Here is a 19535-nt window from a genome sequence, read left to right as displayed (position 1 = left end):
CTACATTCTTGGCAGCATAAGTAAACAAGTCAGAAACATTAAAGGAAAAAAACAGTTTTAGAGTCTCTTGGAAAACATTATTAGAATAAGAAGGAGAGCATACCAAACTGTTCTGTTCAAGCATACTGTATCTCTTTTTGAAAGAAGCCCTACATTTAGGGCTCACAGATGCTCTTGAAAAGTCTGCATATTTCATATTATCATGCTCTATATTTAAACAGTTTAATGGGGTAAGTGAACTGGTCTGAAGACCCTTTTCAGCCACAACAGCAGACAGATCACAAACATGCTAAGAGACAGATATGGAGCAAACATGACCCCCCGACCCCGGTCCCCACCAACATACCCCAAAGCATACCTATCAGCAGTCCTCTACCTAGCATCTCTAAATAGCAGGTCATAACAGCACTCTCCATGGCCAAAAATACAGCCTCTTTGGGATCCAATAACATCCCTGGCTGCCTACTAAATGGCCTAAAACAAGAAAGGGGGTCTCTATCAACCAACCATAGGAACTACGCAGAGAATCATCATGGACCTTATAAACAAACAAAGACGTAGATGACCTTTAAACTCTTGACCCAATGCAATTTGGCTTTGTTAAGGGTAGATCATGCTTATTAAACCTGGTGGACTTCCTTGAGAATGTCAACAAAGCCCTAGATGAAGGCAAAACAGTACATGCAGCATATCTTGACTTAGACAAGGCTTTTGACACAATCCCCCCACTCAGGCATCACTGAGAAACTCACCCAACTGGGAATTAACCCATATGTCACTAAATGGGTAGCCAACTTGCTCACAGACGGAATTCATACACACAAAGTTGGGGATTCCACCCCTACCAGAACGCATACATTCAAAGTTAGGGATTCCACCTCTACCAGCAGACCAGTTACCAGTGATGTACCACAAGGATCTGTGCTGGGCCCCCCTACTGTTTGGAATCTATTTCTCAGAAGTCCAGGCAAAAATAGTTGGCCTGTGGCTTACTGAATTTGCCGATGACTGCCAACTGGGTGCAGTCATAGAGTCCCCTAACAATCTTGACATACTACAAAAACAGCTTACACACATAAATTATTGCTGCCAAAGTCACAGACTTAAACTAAATAAAAAAAAAAAAAATGCGTTATCCCTTTTGGCAAGAGGGAAGTCTCTGCAAATTACAATATTAACAGTAACCCTCTTAGCTCAAACCCTGTGGTAAGAGATTTGGGAACACAGGTTGACAGCAACCTTCACTTTGATCACCATGTGTCGACAGTGGTAGGGAAGGCCTTCTGCGTTGCACATCTCATAAGCAAGGGCATCGCATCCAGAGCTAAGGATGTTATAATTCCCCTGTACTCATCCCTCATCAGACCACTAATAGAGTACAACACTCCCTTCTGTATGTACCTCACCAAACACCAGCAGCAGCTGGTGAGACCTCAGCGGTTTCTCACCAAGAAAACTCAGGGTCTTTAACACATTACCTAGATGGACAGACTGAAGGCCCTGCCACTGTACTCTGTATCTTACAGGCTGCTGAGAGGTGACTTGAGCCTGGCCTACACAGCAATCTTGGATCCTGCACTAAAGGAAATGTTGCACATCTGCAAGTCAAATGGAAAAAGATTCACTCGCCGTAGGGATCTTAACCTAGCCTGCGATATTAACAAGCTATGCTGGACAGACAGATATGTCTCCCAGAGATTGCCACTCCTCTGGAACAAACTCTCAATTCATGTAAAAGAGAGCTTCTCAATGCCCCTATTTAAACGTAACAGACAACTGGATGGGAAACCATAAATTTACCCAGGGGGTGTCACTTATGTTCCTCCTGGATATGGGCAGTCGGTGCTGATTATAGACTTGTGCTGTAGATATAGACCATACAACCTGGTCAATAAGGGAACAAGGGTATAACATAGCTAGGCTTATAAAGGCCCTACGGCAAATTGCCTAGTAACCTCCTATGACCCTAGGCAAGACAATATTTCAGGAGACTTCCATTCAGCCTCCAGTAACATGCTGAAATACACTTTAATCTTCTCCAACAACAGGTAGTATTGTATGCAACTAAATGCCTGTAAAAGCAGCTTCAACAATATGAAGTCAGGGTCCCACTAGGAATGGAGTTAAGCTCAGTATTGTAATTAGTCACTTATACTAAAATGAATAAAGCATGTATAACCTGAAATGAAACAAATAACACTCTGACCCAGACACTTACAGAAGACAGTAAATGTGCAGTACATTTGCTAAGAAATGTTTTTATATACACTGGTTTCAGTATCTGCATTACAGAATGTCAGATGTATCACAAAATCATAAGTCAATAAATCCAGTGTTTTAGACCACAAGGTCATATTTGTGCACTGGTTCCTTAAGACAAGGATTATATACTTTGTTACCTATCCAGACATGAAGCCGATATTTGAATATTCAAGATTCTCAGACTTCTATTTTTTTGGGAAGGTTATTCCACATTTTCAGAACTGCCTGTGTAATACATATGCTCCTTAACACTGTTCTATTAATAGATACATAAAACATTTAAAGCAGATGCTTATGCTCTAATTATTTTCCTAAAATGCCTTCATATAGTTCAAGCAGATATTGCATCATTTTTGTTTTCCACTTATGAACTACTCCTATCTCACCAGTGTGACAGAGATAAGCTTCTAGCTACAGATGTCACTCAGAGTAGTCCTGTAGTGAGACATTACACACAAATATATGAACATAACATTATGCTAACAAAGACTAACATGACTGTAATCTCTCTGTTTGCTTCAGATAGCCCCTTGCAACTCCCTTCCCATTTCATTTCCACTTTTTATTACAACTGACCCATGTAAACAAAGTTATCTGCTGATCCAGGTTCCAAAATCTGTAATTTGACCACAAGATGCTTAATACAATAAGAAGTCTTTGATGGCAACAGCACACTGATCATAAAACAAAATATTTTTTCTTGCAAAAGTGATGATAAAGTCAGACTTTATAGAATATTTCAATTAAATACATAAAAATGTTATATGGGTGACTTGAGCATTTCCTTTCTGGATTACAGCCACCTTTTAATATTTTCATCTATCAGTAACTGTCTGTTTTTGGTACCACATTAGTGAAAAAGCATGGAATAAGTAATAACAAAGTAAATGACTGGTAGAGTCTGGCCACATGAAACAACATGCTCATACACATCATAAAGTCCAGAGATCTTAGGATCTACATAAAAATTCTGAGTGTCAGCCTCAGAAATTGAGAGCTATGACAACCTCCTCCAGTACTTGGCCCATTTTTTTTTTTTTTTTTTTTTTTAACAGTCATGTATGTGAAGGTCTGGCAGCATAAAGAATCCAGGTCATGTATGTGAAGGTCTGGCAGCATAAAGAATCCAGGTCATGTATGTGAAGGTCTGGCAGCATAAAGAATCCAGGCTCCAAGCTGTTAATGAGCTTCTTCCTGTAAATCAGGGTACATGGTTCGAGTCCTTTCACCTCCATTTGCATACTGTTTTACTCTGAGCAAATCACTTAACCAGACAATGCTCCTGGGGAAACCGCGGAAAGGGCAGTTCTGTCCAGTGGGCTAAGCTAATTAAAGAAATGAATAAAAGAATACATATTCTTACAAAATCCTTACTTTTTTTCAACCACACTGATTACCTAACCTTAGAGTAGAGAGAAAACGAGTACGAAGGACTGTATTGACACTGTACACCACTTACTTCACAGTCCCATATCTGTGACAACACTAACAAACTGGATTCTTGCATCATAAATGCAAGCAAATACCAGAACAACTTTCAGCAAGAAAAGTAAACAGGACAGAAAAGGAGAAGAACAAGGAAACAGATGACATGATAAAGTGTTACTGATGTCTACCAATTTACAAAATTTTCCAGTTTAAGTCAGGGTACTGTAAACAACTGTCTGAGGGCATCATTCTTGCATACGTGCTCACTCATTTTGGTAGCAAACACTTGGAATTCTAAGAAGCCCTTGCAAATAAGGAGCTTTGCAACTCATGCTAAATAACAACAACATATGGACTGTGGGGAAATCATGTACATCTGTTGAACAATTCCTTTTTCAATAAACTTAATGCCACTACTTTCTGCAGTGGAGTTACTTCAGCAGTATCTGTATAGGAATCCTAACCCGACATGTAGTGTTATAATAAAACAATGCAGTCTCTACCAAAGCTAACAAATATCCTCTGCAGTCGCATTAGAACCATGTCCACTATCATTTTTAACTGGTATGCCTTTATTAACAAGTACTTTGTTTACTAAACACATTCAATAATTCAAACATTTTCTACACTTAAAATAAAAGTTATGATTGCTCAAAAAAAGAAGCAGGATCCCTGATCATAACGCTCAATCAGGGATAAGTCCAAAAATAATCAAGGACAATTGAGGTTATTTTTAAAATATCTAGCACTATTAAGTTGAGACAATGACAGAATAAGAGAAGGTGAATGAATGTACATTTTCTGAATTAAGTCTGTAACTCTAAATATTGTCATTATTTATTAAGTGTAATTCAACCTTCTTTCTTCAAATGTCACCAGTTTTAGGAAGGATTAAGAAGGACAGAGGTAAAAGTTCAGTCAAATCTGGGACAGTTGATAAGTATGCTCCGGATACTGCCGTAGGGTTGCCACCTTTTTAAATGCCCAAAGTGGGACATTTTTGGTACAAACATCAGATTTTGCAGGCCAAAACATACCCACGGCCAGTACAAAGGACAGAACTTCCCTTTTTTGCCTAAATAAAAGGTTATTCTTGTAGCATTTTAGTTGCTTATTCTGTTTCTTATAACATTTAGGTGTTTCCGATACAGAATAAATGTTTTATGCAACTATTGCATAAAATAAAGGAAATAATTTTGTCCTAAAATCTCAGGACAATTCCCATTTTTACACTTTTTTAGCAGGACACAACTGCCCAAAGAGGGACTGTCTCTCGCAAAGTGGGACAGGTAGTAACCCTATACTGCCGATCCTTGCAAACTTAAACTGTAAAAGGCATGGGGTTTGACTATCCCAGAAGCATGCCTCTCAAAATGTCCCTGATTTTGACTTAAATTTTAGCTCTGTCCCTATTAATCCCTCCTAAAACTGATGACTTTTGGAGAAATTGTGGTAAATTATACTTAATAAGTAATGACAATTACAGATTTATTTTACTTCAGAAAATGTTTATTACTTCGCAGTCTGTTATTTTGCCAATGTCTCAAGTTAATAGTACTAATGTTTTAAAAGTGCCCCTGATTCTGCTGAGGTTTGTCCCTGGTTGGTTGAGACCTATGCCAAGAAGCAGAAGTAATACAAGACCAACAATCAACAAAACACGAAATAATTGATATACAACACTCGCACATCTAATTCACTGAAAACAAAACAACAGCAAACAAAGAAAACGTTGAATACCGGAGTCCCAGCCCGAAGGCACAGTCCCACGAGCCCGTACACTACTCTCCATTCCAGTATTAAAACCTACGAGGAAGTTAGACTTTCAGTTTTACGGAGGCGGCAGATCAGATGACAACTCATAAGTCAGCTGATGGATCATAGTTACTCTTATTGTGTCCGTCTAGAGTGGGGAAATGCGACTGCCACAGGAAATGTTCCGGGACCGTTGTTAAGTAATAGCTGATAAATAAATAACGTGCATGTGTTTATGTTTCATTAACGTCTCTAAACCCAGAAACAGCACCATGTAAATAGGTATTGCCAAACCATGTATAGATATCAATCTTGTACAGCCGCTATTAACCCCAAGATAGCTAGCAATTTCCTAAACCAACATCGAGGTGTTGTACGCTACGCAGTCTGAAGTAGTAATATCAATCTGATTTAAACAGGAAAAATCTTAAAACCAGACTTAAGAGAACGTTTGAAATAATCATGTAAACTGAAGCACGTGTGAATTTATACCGAAAAACTATTTCAATTTCGTCTTTTATAAGGGCTTCCACCTGTTCAGATAACCGCGTTTTTTACAAGACAAACTAAACCCACAGCTAGTGCAAATGAAGGACTTCATTATTTATTTATTTTTGCCGAAATAGAAACTCACTCATTAGGGTGTCTGAGATAGTTTGTGAAGTTGACAAAATTACTATGTAATATATTACCTGCATGTACTCTATTCAGGACTACGTGCACTGGGAGATGCATGCATAATGTCTGTGACACACTGAAATTGTGTTTTACTGTGGTCTGATCAGAGGAACCATTCATCTGGAAGAGTAAATTTTGCTATTTCACTTAGTAAAATAAGAAGGTATGCATGGTTGTAGTATATTACAAAGCTAGCAGTGTTTCCGCATTTGTTAGTACAAGCTGCAGACTCCTACCAGCTAACATTTCATATGAGTTCCCACCCCAATGTACTTAAGAAGATCATTTAATGAATTAATATGATTAATTTCTGTGTACTTTGGGCAAAACATTTTTATTATGGTTGTTAAATTTTATTCAATGGGTGCTGTTATTTGCTTTCATTCCAGGTACACAAGAATGTGTATGAATACTATATCTAGGAAAAACACACACTGAAAGAAAAGCAATAACCAGCAAAGACAATGGAACAATGCCAACTTTGGTTACTTGTACCAGAGGTGTAACATAAAACTTCATTTGTACTCACACCTCCTACTGTTGCCCCCATCAGGTAACCTGAACTGTACCCTTTGTACTCAAACCTTATCACCCTCCCATCTTTGAAAAAAAAGAATACTCTCAACTTCAAAATTTTGCCAGTATACACTTTGGAAAGGGAGACATAATTTTTGACAGCCCCCACTTATAACTATAAAATACTATTTAAAGATGTATTCTTATTATATTGGCAAGCATAGTTATATAACACATTAGTTTAGACAGTTCTTAACATTCTGTGCTATTTTATTCCTAAAGTTTGTGACAGATGCTCAGAAAAAAATGTACTAATTTGAGTATACTAAGTATGCCTAGTCACACCCTTACTTGTTGAGACCAGGTGTAAATTATTTGTATACTTTGTCTTTCTGAATGCCTCCCCTATTTCCCAAAAAAATTTAAAAAGTTTATCCTTGGTGCTGCAGGGACCCACACCACCCCTAACTAATATAATCATCCTCTGGGGTCACAAAATTTGTGGGGAAGGGGAGCCGAGTTAAATGAGTCTTAATATGATGTTTCAAAGAATATAACTAGTATCTATGTCACTGGCATAGAGTGTCAGAGTGGTGGATACAAATACCCATTGCCACAATGACAGCTGCAAATGCCAATAAGCTAAATTAAAAAATGTAAACATTAGTTATGTATGTGTTGTCTACTACAGGTGCTTGCATCTCAATATACACTTGCTCTAATTGGCAAATGTTCTAATTCCCACTAGCCAAATCCTAGTTCATAGATTAGTACTAAGTTAACTACCCTTGTGAGCCATTTTAAGCTTAGCCAATTATCCCTTGTGAGACTCAAACGCTGCACCTTGTGTTTGTAAGGCAAATACCGTAACCATTAAGCCATCCTCCCAACCCCAGCTGTATAAGTCTACTGTGAATGGCAATAGCTTCCAAAGAGTGGCCTACAATTGTACTTTTGACTGATGTTCATAGGTTGGTACTAGGCTATCAGCCTTAGGGCCTATACAAGCCTAGCCATAACAATTCCCTGGCTATTTCTTCCCACACTATTTACTTCCCTGGACCCCTGTCTAGCAGGGCAACTGACGTGATCCCCGGAGTGAATTTCCTTTCTCTCATCCAGTCGTCAAGGTTCCTTTTGAAGAGAGCCAAAGAGGCACTCTGCTTGACATGTATGGGCAATCTATTCCAGAGTCCGGGGAGTCTCTGGGTCAGGAACCTATCCCTCCAGCATGTTTTGTTTATTGTGATGACAAGGCTTAGATCCCTGGAGCGTGTGGCTCTGAGGGATTAGGATTTCTTTAAGTGTAGCATGTCCAACAGCTCTGGGTTTGACATGGCCTTGTATGTTAAGCAGAGATCGCCTCTGAGTAGACGATATGCGACAGAGTATAGCTGGAGTTTTTTAATGCGGTCAGCGTAGGGCATCTGCTTTAGGCCTGTGATTCTTTTAGTGAGGTATTTCTGCGGCCTTTCCAGTTGTTGCAGATGTCTTGAGAGGTACATACCAAACGGGGCGTTGTATTCTATAATGGGTCTAATGAGGGATGAGTACAGTGGGACAATGACCTCCTTTTTTTTTCTGCCACATCAGGATAAACTATATCCCTAGATATGAACAAGTATTTATTCATACCTTACATCTCCTTAACCCCCTTCTTCACTCACTTCCTTACTTCAATCATTTTCTATTCCCTGAATCTCAATCTAAATATGTCATAAACCATTTTTTTCCTCCCACTTCATATTGCAGCTCCTGTTTATATTATATTATATTAATTTACCTTTAATGTCTTTAAAATGGTTAAAATTTCTGTAAATATGATATCATACTCATATAAGTTGCATCTATTCTTAAGCAATATTTTCATGTTATGTCTAATTTGGTATAATTGTTTAACTTGTAGAGTTTAATTGTTTTTTTATTGTATTATTTTTGAAGATTGGAAAATTATTGTTCTTAAAAATGTTTTTGTAATACTTTGGAGCTTTTCTCCCTGGGCCTCTGCTGAAAATGGGCACATACCCATTCAGACTTTCCTGGTAATCAAATGTCAGTCAATAAATAAATAAATAAATACCTTTCAAGGCTAGTCATAGAATCTAGTAGAGAAGCTGATGGATATAGCTGGAGAACTGAGTGATTTGCTGGAGGAAATAATTAAAATGAGGGTCTGGGAAGCCTCGACTTTTAGACATTGTATGGTGCGTTTTAGAGCATTTTCCAGTCTTTTGATCATGCATGTCTCTTTTCCCTCATTACTGAACTTCTGCTAAATATTTGAATGTTATTGGCATATTCTAGATCCAATATATAGATAATATCTTGAGAATGAGGAACTCAGGGATTAAGGCCTGACTAGGCTGCAGACGACCCAAGTTTTAGTAGTGGCTTGGACTCCTCTAGGAGCTGGAAGGGGATGATAAGAGTGAGTGTCTGTTGCCTGCTCACCCATCCTAGTGGGAGGGAGGAGGCTCTCCTGCACCACATGAGTGACGCCTGTCAGGAGCACTAGGTGTGTACTCAGTGAAGCTCATGCTGCCATATACAATTGTGCTATGAGAAAAGGTAAATCCTTAGAGGGCAGCTGTCATGGAGCTTAGAAGTACTTCTGCAGGGGAGGGAGGTGCTGTACTGGGAGAGAAAGTAGGCCAACCCCCAGGACTAACAAAGCTGTTCTACTCTCTACCATCCGACTCTCACTGCTAACAGATGAGCACATGGGGGAATTACTTGTTGGAAATAAACAGGCCAAAGGACTCTGATATGACTGGAAATCCCTGGCTCCTGATGCTGAAGTATGACCAGGCTTTTTGGGTACAGGTAGAGGAGCCATTGGTCTTTGAGCTGGGGTCCACAAAATGTGGACCTACATACAGATAATGATGGTTTGCCTTACATAGCATATACCATTATTTATTCTTACATCTGTCCTTACATAGGATATACCATTATTTATTCTTACATAACATATACTATTATTTATTCTTACATCTGTCCTTACATAGCATATACCATTATTTATTCTTACATCTGTCCTTACATAGCATATACCATTATTTATTCTTACATCTGTCCTTACATAGCATATACCATTATTTATTCTTACATCTGTCACAAAGCTAGTTTTCATCTCTATGCTATGCCGCAGTTAGCTCTAAATACTATCAGAAAATGAAAGACTCTTACGTGAGATATAAATACTTACAAAGTATACCACTCATTTAACTCAAGTCTTTACTGGGGATTTCAAGTGATATGAGAGTAATAATTAAATTATGCCAGGGAAGCCTTAAGGTTTTATTTAATCTGTGGTGCATTTCAGATCATTTTTCCAACATTTTGATGTACTCTAATTACTAACCACCTGATGACTATTTCAGCTCAAGAGAGTTAGTCACTTTCATTCACAGAATGCTTGCATGCCAACCAATTATAGCCACTTTATTGACTGTATACAGCTGTACACCTTAGATGTCTGATTGTTTACAATTTTAAAAAACACTGGTCATCGTAATTGTGATGCCCGTGCCCTGGCCCAGCAATCAAGGAGCCTCAATCCTCACCACTAACACCAGTGAGGGGCGTCTCATATAGGAGGAAAGGATAACAAATACACACAGTAAAGTGCAATTTGCCTTAAGAGCACACAGAGATCACAGTCAATCCGGGGCTGGTCACTCCCTTGCTCTCCAGGTCCCCAATAAGACTCCCCACTGGCACAGCTATAGGGTCCAGATCTCAGCCAGCTGGGCAAGCTAAAAGGTCCAGCACCCTCTCTGTCCAACCAGTGCTTCGTGTCCCTGCCCAAGTAGCTGACACACACACACACACACACACACACACACACACACACACACACACACACACACACACACACACACACACACACACACACACACACACACACACACACACACACACACACACACACACACTTTGAGAAGAGTTTATACAACCACACAGGCACTCCTGGGGAAGGCTGGCACAGGTTCTCCAGCTGTGCCCCTTTTTCCCAGACTATACGGTAGTACCAGCTGCCACAACCCACTAATATTTATCAGTTACTCAAAGGCCCTTAAAAGGGTGTCCAATTATTACTGTGCAATATTATTATCCAATTGGTAGTATAGCCCAGGGCTAAAGCTATTAGAGTGGCTTTGTACAATTTTACCAAAGGCATGCAAGTACTCTAAAGAGCTTAAACTATCTCTACAAAAACAGCCACAGTTGAAAGGGTTTCAAAATATTTAACTATCTCTACAAAAACAGCCACAGTTGAAAGGGTTTAAAAATATTTAATACAAATAGTCAAAACACAAGACAATACCTTTTACTACACACTGCTAGTCAAGAGTTCAGAGATCACAGAGAAATACGTAAAATAATTCAGTAGTCCAGTTGTGACATCACAGAAAAACACTTAGTCTAATTTTTCTAGTTTCTAGCTATTTCTAAGAGAAAACACAAGTCTAAGATAAACTTACATATAGAGCAAGGGCAGAGTGCTGATGAGTTGGATGGTCAAGACAAAAATGCTTAATGCTCTCTGATTCTCTCTGTTTTTAAAATCACATTCCTGGTTCACATTACATTATTCCTCACACTTCCCTAGGTTCCCAGGCTAACAGAAACTACATTTATATTCTTCACCTCTGGGGAGAAACCAGAGCAACAAAGGACATTTATGCATGCAAATTCTGGCCATTAACTCTGGCCTTAAAACAATAGGCAGGATGCCTCACTCTAGACTGACTGGCTCTGAGGTTTAACATCAAAGGGTCACAACATGCTTTACTTGGTCAGTAGAGTGCACTGTTGTTACATTTTTTTCACTTCCACATGTAACACTATTTTTACCATTTAAGACACAAGCCTATGTTTACATTAATATTTACAGATGACAGAATTATCTCCAAAATTCTATCTGGCTAGGTTGGCAGCCTTCACCTATCTTCACCCAATCTTCACAGTAATGAATTTGAGCTTGTTCACACACACACACACACACACACACACACACACACACACACACACACACACACACACACACACACACACACACACACACACACACACACACACACACTAGCCCTCCTAAACCAGATCAAGTACTGTTTAACTGTGATCACGTGATAACAGGGGTCAACAAATTTCTACGTCAGACTGCCTGCATTCCCATTAAAAATAATCACTTGTTTTGATTGAGCAGAGCTCAAATATCTGACCATGATACTATGATCAAGTAAAAATGTTTAGAATCACAAGAAGAACAAAAAATAAAAACAGCTGCATATGCTAAAAATATAAAGAAAATATAGATGTAGACTGGGAACATATTTTTGTTGAATTTTCAAAACTTGGAAATTACTGAGAGCAAGTGCAAGCATTTGATCAAGCATTGTAGGGAGACAACTTTAGGCTTACAAAAATATAAATTTATATAATTTCTAAGAACAGTATATATACAATTGTAGCGCACGTGTTTATTCCATAGTCAGAAAAGGTGCGAGCCAAAAGTAGGCAAACATTATAGAACACAGAACCATGGCAGCTGCTTCATGTCATTTGCATAATGAAATGCCATACACACACACACACACACACACACACACACACACACACACACACAGCAGTATAATTCCAGATATCTGATGTGTATTGTACAAATGCGATGATGTATATATATATATATATATATATATATATATATATATATATATATGTGTGTGTGTGTGTGTGTGTGTTATGTTCTTGTTAACCTAACAGTACTGGGTCATATGGATAAGTAATGCAATAAAATTATAAGGGAGGCTCTCACGTTGTTGATGTCAATGGTGTTAAGCAAGGATGAGTGCATGGCCAACTCCCTATGCAAGCCCTACATGGATTGTATCATTATAAATATATATGGCCGTTGAGTGACTGTCTCCCAAACTGGAACACTATGACGTCCAGTGATATCATGGTCCGAATCATTTCATGGGACTGCAGGAGTAATAATAAGTTAACATATGTATGGATCTCCATGACAACATGCCATATGTCCACATAAGACTGCTGACCAAAGAAGAGAAAACATCACCATGACTCAAATAGAATATGAAGTCATGCTGTGCATGTTGCAGGACCCACAGTGGAAAAAAATTAGCATTGCAGTCCAGATTCTCAATATCACTTGTGGTGTTAATACTACAATGTCACAGAATAACGTGACAGTGACATGTGAAACACATAGTTAAACCACAACTTGGATGTGTGTTATTAAGCAACTCTCTGAATGTATATATTGCATGGGAGAACAGCAATGTGAATGCTCACTAGTAAAACATTGTATTATGTGTAATGCAAATCCTGAAACCAAGTTAACATTAAATTGAGAGTAGAATGTAATAGTTATAGCTTTACACATTGTTCTGAGAATATACACCGTAACTATAGAGAATAATATACAAATACCTAGTCATTTGCAGCCTTCTTGCAGTAGGCATTTATGCACAATGAAACTAATACATATCTACACATTATAGAAATGGAGCATCTGTACATTCTACCGTATTATAGAGAATTACCTGCTTCAAAAATGCATGGCACATGGAACAGAATATAAAACGCTCATATTGGTTTTGAACTGTTAGTCACGCAGATTTAAGATTTGGTAATTCTAGGGGAAGATCATTAACAAATAAAGAGTGAAGAGAAGAGACCCTTGTGGTACACCTGTATTAGGGAAGAGGACCTATCACAGACCCTTGTGGTACACCTGTATTAGGGAAAAGGACCTATCACAAACCCTTGTGGTACACCTGTATTAGAGAAGAGGACAAGCACAGACCCTTGTGGTACACATGTATTAGGGAAAGGGACCTAGCACAGACCCTTGTGGTACACCTGTATTAGAGAAGAGGACCTACCACAGACCCTTCTGGTACACCTGTATTAGAGAAGGGGACCTAGCACAGACCCATGTGGTACAACTGTATTAGAGAAGAGGACAAGCACAGACCCTTGTGGTACACATGTATTAGGGAAAGGGACCTAGCACAGACCCTTGTGGTACACCTGTATTAGAAAAGAGGACCTAGCACAGACCCATGTGGTACACCTGTATTAGAGAAGGGGACCTAGCACAGACCCATGTGGTACAACTGTATTAGAGAAGAGGACAAGCACAGACCCTTGTGGTACACATGTATTAGGGAAAGGGACCTAGCACAGACCCTTGTGGTACACATGTATTAGGGAAAGGGACCTAGCACAGACCCTTGTGGTACACCTATAATAAGTTTAACAGCAATAGAAGATGAAACATTGCTATGGACATGGAAGTTTCTTTCTTTTAGATAGCTGTGAAACCAGCAAATAGTATTATCTCCAATGCTGAGTTATTTTGAAACATCACTTTTAAGGTGTAGGTACACATTTGTTCCTAATGTGCTAATGTGATGTGTTCCACACATAACAAACTTTCAGGTTCACATGGTAATTATATGTATAGTTAACAAATAAGACATGTCTGTAGCTCCGTATGACTTACTGTATTAATGTCTGTTCCGTATGCCCATTTTGTGCAGGTGATATGATAGAGATAATGAGCTCTGCAGGTAAATGTAGGTGGATAGACCCACAAGCAGTGTTACTGAAGAGAGGGTGTAGTAGTAATCTGTATTTGCAGCACATCCACTTCTCCCCTCTTTCATAAGTCTGTCCACTGATCCTGGAGGAAGGATGTGGTGTGCCACTGACACACAAGGCACTGCAATGGGGCAAATTTTGTAATGTCCTGGAGGAGGTCAATCCTGTGTCTCATGGTATAGTCTCCAAAAGGGATGATAGTTTGTCTGGCCAGTCTGACAATGTTGAGATTAGAGCTGTATCCAGCACTAGGTGACCAAGGCAGTCACCTAGGACCCACTGGCTGTGAGGGGGGCCCCCACTGGCTTGGAGGGGGGGCTGCTGGTCTGGAGACTGTGATATTTACTTTTAACATAAAAAAAAAATAAATTTCTTTTTAACTACATTTTTCTTTAAGAACACTCTTACATCCATTGTCATCATCTCACAAGCCTGTTCCTTTTTGCAGTTCTGCATGCACGGAATTTAAATACAAAAAGAAGTGCCTCCAGCTGGGATGGTCCTCGAGCTGCTTCCATGGACTGACAAGGGATGGTCTTTGAGCTGCTTCTGCAGGCGTGTGCTGCAGACAACACATATGGACATGTAAAGAGAGAGAGAGAGAGAGTGTGTGTGTGTGTGTGTGTGTGTGTGTGTGTGTGTGTGTGTGTGTGTGTGTGTGTGTGTGTGTGTGTGTGTGTGAGATTCAGCGTGAGTAAGTGTGAGAGAGAGAGAGAGAGAGAGAGATACCTCTCAACCATCCAGATTTTCACAGAATGTCCAGATTTTTGCCTCATATTTTTGGTCTATTCCTCATAAAATTTGTGATTTTCTGACAAATCTCTGGGATGATCTGAGGAATGAAGTCATTAAATAATGACATACGTTTGAGTTTCAGACTTCATATCCTTCAGAAAAATGGATGCTAAGACAAATCCTGTTTTTCTAGCAACTGTCTACATTTATAAGAGCAGTATTTAAAATCTGACCCTATTTTTGGGTCTTTGACCTCCTGTTACATCAGGCTTTGTCCAGATTTTTTGTGTTAAGAGGTTGAGAGATATGGTCTAGATTTTTGCCTCATATTTTTGGTCTGTTCCACATAAAATTTGTGATTTTCTGGATTTTTGTGGCAAATCAGGGATTTGAGTTTCAGACTTCATACCCTTCAGACAATGCATGATAACACAAGATCTTTTATTCTAGTAACGTTCTAAGTTTACAACAGCAATATTTAAAATGTATCCCTATTGTTCAGGCTCTGTCCCAATGTATTGTGCTATGTCGTGGGGTGGCTGTGGTGGTGCAGCAGTTAGCATTGTCACCTCACAGCAAGAGGTTCTCTGGTTCAATGCCCAGCTGGGGTGCCTTTTGTGTAGAGTCTGCATGTCCTCCCTGTGGTCACTTGTGTTTCCTCTGGGTGCTCCAGTTTCCTCCTACGTTCCAAAGACATGCAGTAGGTGGATTGGGCACTCTAAATTGGCCATAGGTGAGAGTGTGTGTGTGAGTGGGTGGTATGAATGAACTACTGCAGCAGAGCTAGCCACCCAGTGGTGTAAACCTTGGCTGAAGACAATTGTCACTGCTGAAGTGACACCCCAACCCAGTGTACAAAAATGGGAAAAGGGGTTGAGAATGGATGAATGGATTGTCATATTGTTTGTGTGTGTGTGTGTGTGTGTGTGTGTGTGTGTGTATTTGTGAATTCTCTGAGAAATGCACCCGAAGCTCACTTTTTGGCAGCTTGGTCGTTGGGGTATAGGATTCAGGCTCCTGCTTCCTGTAACTAGGGTAAAGGGTTTGAGTTTCAGGTGCATTTCTCAAGGAACTGAGTTTCAGGTGCTTTTCTCAAGAAATTGTGAGCTTCAGGGGAAGAGAAGTTGACTGCTGTTCATACTAACTCTGTTTACAATATACAACTGTTTTGTTTAGAAAATGTTATCACTATTGTGCTATAGATTTGAAAATTATTGTTAGTAGCACAAAAGGTAGCATACTTGCTTTTGATGCAGAAGGCTGTGGGTTCTACTCTTAAAGCATGTAGACAGATTGCTGATACTGTGTTGTACTTTAAGTGGTGAGGGGATGCTGCAGTATGAAATGCCTAGCACCTATGAACCTGTTATCAGTTTGCCATCCATTTTCTGTGCAGTATTACCAGCTTACCGTTTTTTTAAATGTAACATAAACAATTTATTCTTCAAGGGCAGCAGGCGGTGAATTTATACATGAAACTGAAATATAAAGTTGTTTGTTAGCAACAACCCCTTCATTAGGTGCAGAATATCTTTAATGTGGAATTATTCAGATGACTCTTACTTCCTCAGAGATTATGCACATTGACTGATATTAATGGATTGTAATGACAGAAGTTTCAGTGGCCTTTTATGGTTGAAATGTTTAAACTGGGCAGTTTTGTCATTATTGATTCATAAGTTTTGTTTTATTGCTTATTGGAAAATATGTTCAGAACTACAAATTTAAAACACACTCTATCAAGTGTGCTGTATTATACAAGGAATATAATTTAATACAATCAGGAAGGTGTATAAAAGAACACATGTATGTTTCATGTACAAGGGGCCTATGATTTGCAAACAGCCCAAAGGTAATCTTTATCTGCCATTGGCCAGATGCATTTTCTTTGAATGGGGTTTCAATGCCATTTTAATGAATGTGAGATTCAAGGGCAGAGAGGCTTTAATGCTAGGTCTGTTTTCATTGTGAGACTGTATTGCTTTGTTTAGCAAATGTTTATCAGTGTTTATGCTATAAAATGCAAAATAAAAGTTTTAAATTAAACCCAAATATCTGTAAGCATTGTAGAAGCAAACCAGAAAGTAGCATGCCCACTGAGGAGTTTGAACAGTGTTTAGGGTCACTGGAGAGAAATAGCCAAGTAATGGGACACAAGAATGGTTGCCGGGGTGGGGTGGGGCTGATCCATTACCTTGCCTAGAGCCCGATTGACCATGATCCGGCTCTGGTTGGGGTATCAGGTATTGATCATGATGATAACCTTGAACTGTGGTCCCCATTTGAGCCTGAGAATGGTGTTGAACCTGTCCCACAGTGGAGTGATAATGTCTGTAGGACTGCATGTGGACATGTAGCTGATGTGTGTAGATGTGTGTCTGATGGGTGCATGAACATTTCCAGCAATGTCTTGCCAATGCCTTGCATGTACTTGCTCATGCTACTAATCATTTGGTGCACCATCTCCATGTGTTACATAAGGGTCATGAGCACAGGCAGGGGGAGATCATGACACCACAGGCTGCACAGCAGGACAGAGTGGTATCTGTTGCATGCACTGTTGAAAGCCTTGTTATGGCTGTGCTAGAGCAGTGCTGTAGTAGTAACCAGTACTACATGCATGGGGAGGTCATGGCAGCGCAGGCTACACAGAATAATAGTGTGGTATCTGCTGCTCTCTCTGTCAAAAGCCTTGTTACAGATGTGCTGGACTAATGCTGTAGTACAAAACAGGTGTTACATACCCTAACACTCATGAGCAGATTACCTTTAGTAGGGAGAGGCAGACCACCTCTCACAAAATCCACCCATGCCCCCCTCCATCACTGCCTGTGCTGCAATCTGTATGCACATCTGCTGTTGATCACCATGTTCAAAATGAATCAGTCACATCCCAACATACTGTTCACATCCACATTATATCTCAGAATGGAAATGTCACTACATCCAGCTCAGTGACACAGCACTGTGGACAGAGACTGTCCAGACATGGCAGGGGCAGCCAAGACCATGGTGTGAGCCATCAGCATGGGTGCCCACTTCTGAGCTACTGTAACAATGTTAATTAGCCCATTGTGTGCCCTGTTGTGCCACCCTAACTCTGTGGCAATGATGACCACTGTACTACTACCTACTCTACATGTTCTTGGTATATGACATCGATGCTACAGACTTTTTGTTGGCGTAGGGCTGCATGACAGATTATACATATGCTGTGTCATGGTAGGTATATGCCGTTGTTCTTTGTTTTGTACTATACTGACAGTTTTAATGATGTACCTTGCTGTTACTGATGCCTCTATTTGACCTGCTATTCCTAGTTGATATACACCAACCATATTTTCAACTCATCATCATACAACTCCCAGGCTACAGCATGTAGTTTCTTCATATAACATTTAATTGTTGCCCACCATTATTGCATGCTCAGGTATACTCCATATGCCTTACCTGTATTACATGTGGTATTTCAGATGCCATACCTGTGTTACATATGGCACTTCAGATGCCACACCTGTGTTACATGTGGCACTTCAGATGCCATACCTCTGTCACATGTGGCACTTCAGATGCCATACCAGTGTTGCATGTGGCACTCCAGATGCCATGCCTGTGTCACATGTGGCACTTTATTTGGGTATACTGCTACTGCCTCCACATCAGTACAGCATGTAGTTGCAGCTTCCTTTTTCATGGTTTAATGTCTCCAGGTCTTTTGGGCTTCTAATGCCACGGCAGGAATATACCCCATTCCAAGTCAGGGTACAATTAGAGTTCATGATGTTTGATGTTAGCCAGGGGCGCTCTTCTCAGCACAAGCAATATGCCCGTAATTGCCTCCTTCTGTAATTCATATGGTCTTACGTGTATCTGTAGCATATCTAAGAACAACTGTAAATTATTTTTTATTAGACCTGCTGCTCATACTACTATTGGAACTGACATGATATTTTTCTTCCACATTGCTAACATTCCTGCCTGCAAATCCTGATATTTTATAACTTTGTTTCTCTCTGTACTTAAGACTCTCTAATCACTAGGTGTAGCAATTTCAATGATCAATGCTACTTTTGTCTTCTTGTCATGGACTACTATATCTGTTTTTCTTGCATCTACTTTTTGAACTGTTGGTAATAGATGATCCCATGTCATGTATCCTTCATCATTCTCTATAATGTTTTCTGGTTCATGTTTCCAGTGCCTCTCAGATACGTCTGTATTATAGTGTTTGCACAATCCCCAATGCAGCAGTCTTGCCACATTATTGTGTCTTTCAGTATACAGACCCTCTGCCATAAGTGTATCACAACCAGCAACAAGATGTGCAGCTGTTTCCAGTTCTTTGTTACAGAACCTGCATTCATCTGTTTCTTCCATGTGTTCAGAGGACTTGTAAACCAACATGTACATAGTTGTCCATCATTATTAACCATTCATCTTTTGTTTCAGTTCACCTCTCCTTAGCCATTCCTGCATCAAATCTAGGTTAACATGATTTTTTTTCAGGAGATCTCTGCACTTGCCAC

The 19535-nt window shown here is 39.6% G+C and overlaps 1 protein-coding gene across 1 annotated transcript in view; it reads right to left on the bottom strand.

Annotated features, from left to right (window-relative positions):
- Window positions 1-5572, bottom strand: part of CLN3 (CLN3 lysosomal/endosomal transmembrane protein, battenin) — a 310689-nt gene extending 305117 nt beyond the window's left edge. The window contains exon 1 of the mRNA XM_044085059.1: window positions 5431-5572. Coding sequence (XP_043940994.1) covers window positions 5431-5482 — 52 coding nt within the window. The 5' untranslated portion in view covers window positions 5483-5572. The remainder of the gene's footprint in view (window positions 1-5430) is intronic.
- Between the last annotated feature and the right edge of the window lie 13963 nt (window positions 5573-19535).

Source organism: Protopterus annectens, chromosome 10.part0 (assembly GCF_019279795.1).
Source record: "Protopterus annectens isolate FY-2018-M chromosome 10.part0, PAN1.0, whole genome shotgun sequence".
In the NCBI taxonomy this organism is placed as follows: domain Eukaryota; kingdom Metazoa; phylum Chordata; order Ceratodontiformes; family Protopteridae; genus Protopterus; species Protopterus annectens.
The sequence above is the reverse complement of the archived record's forward strand: the minus strand, read 5'-3'. Positions and strand labels throughout refer to the sequence as shown.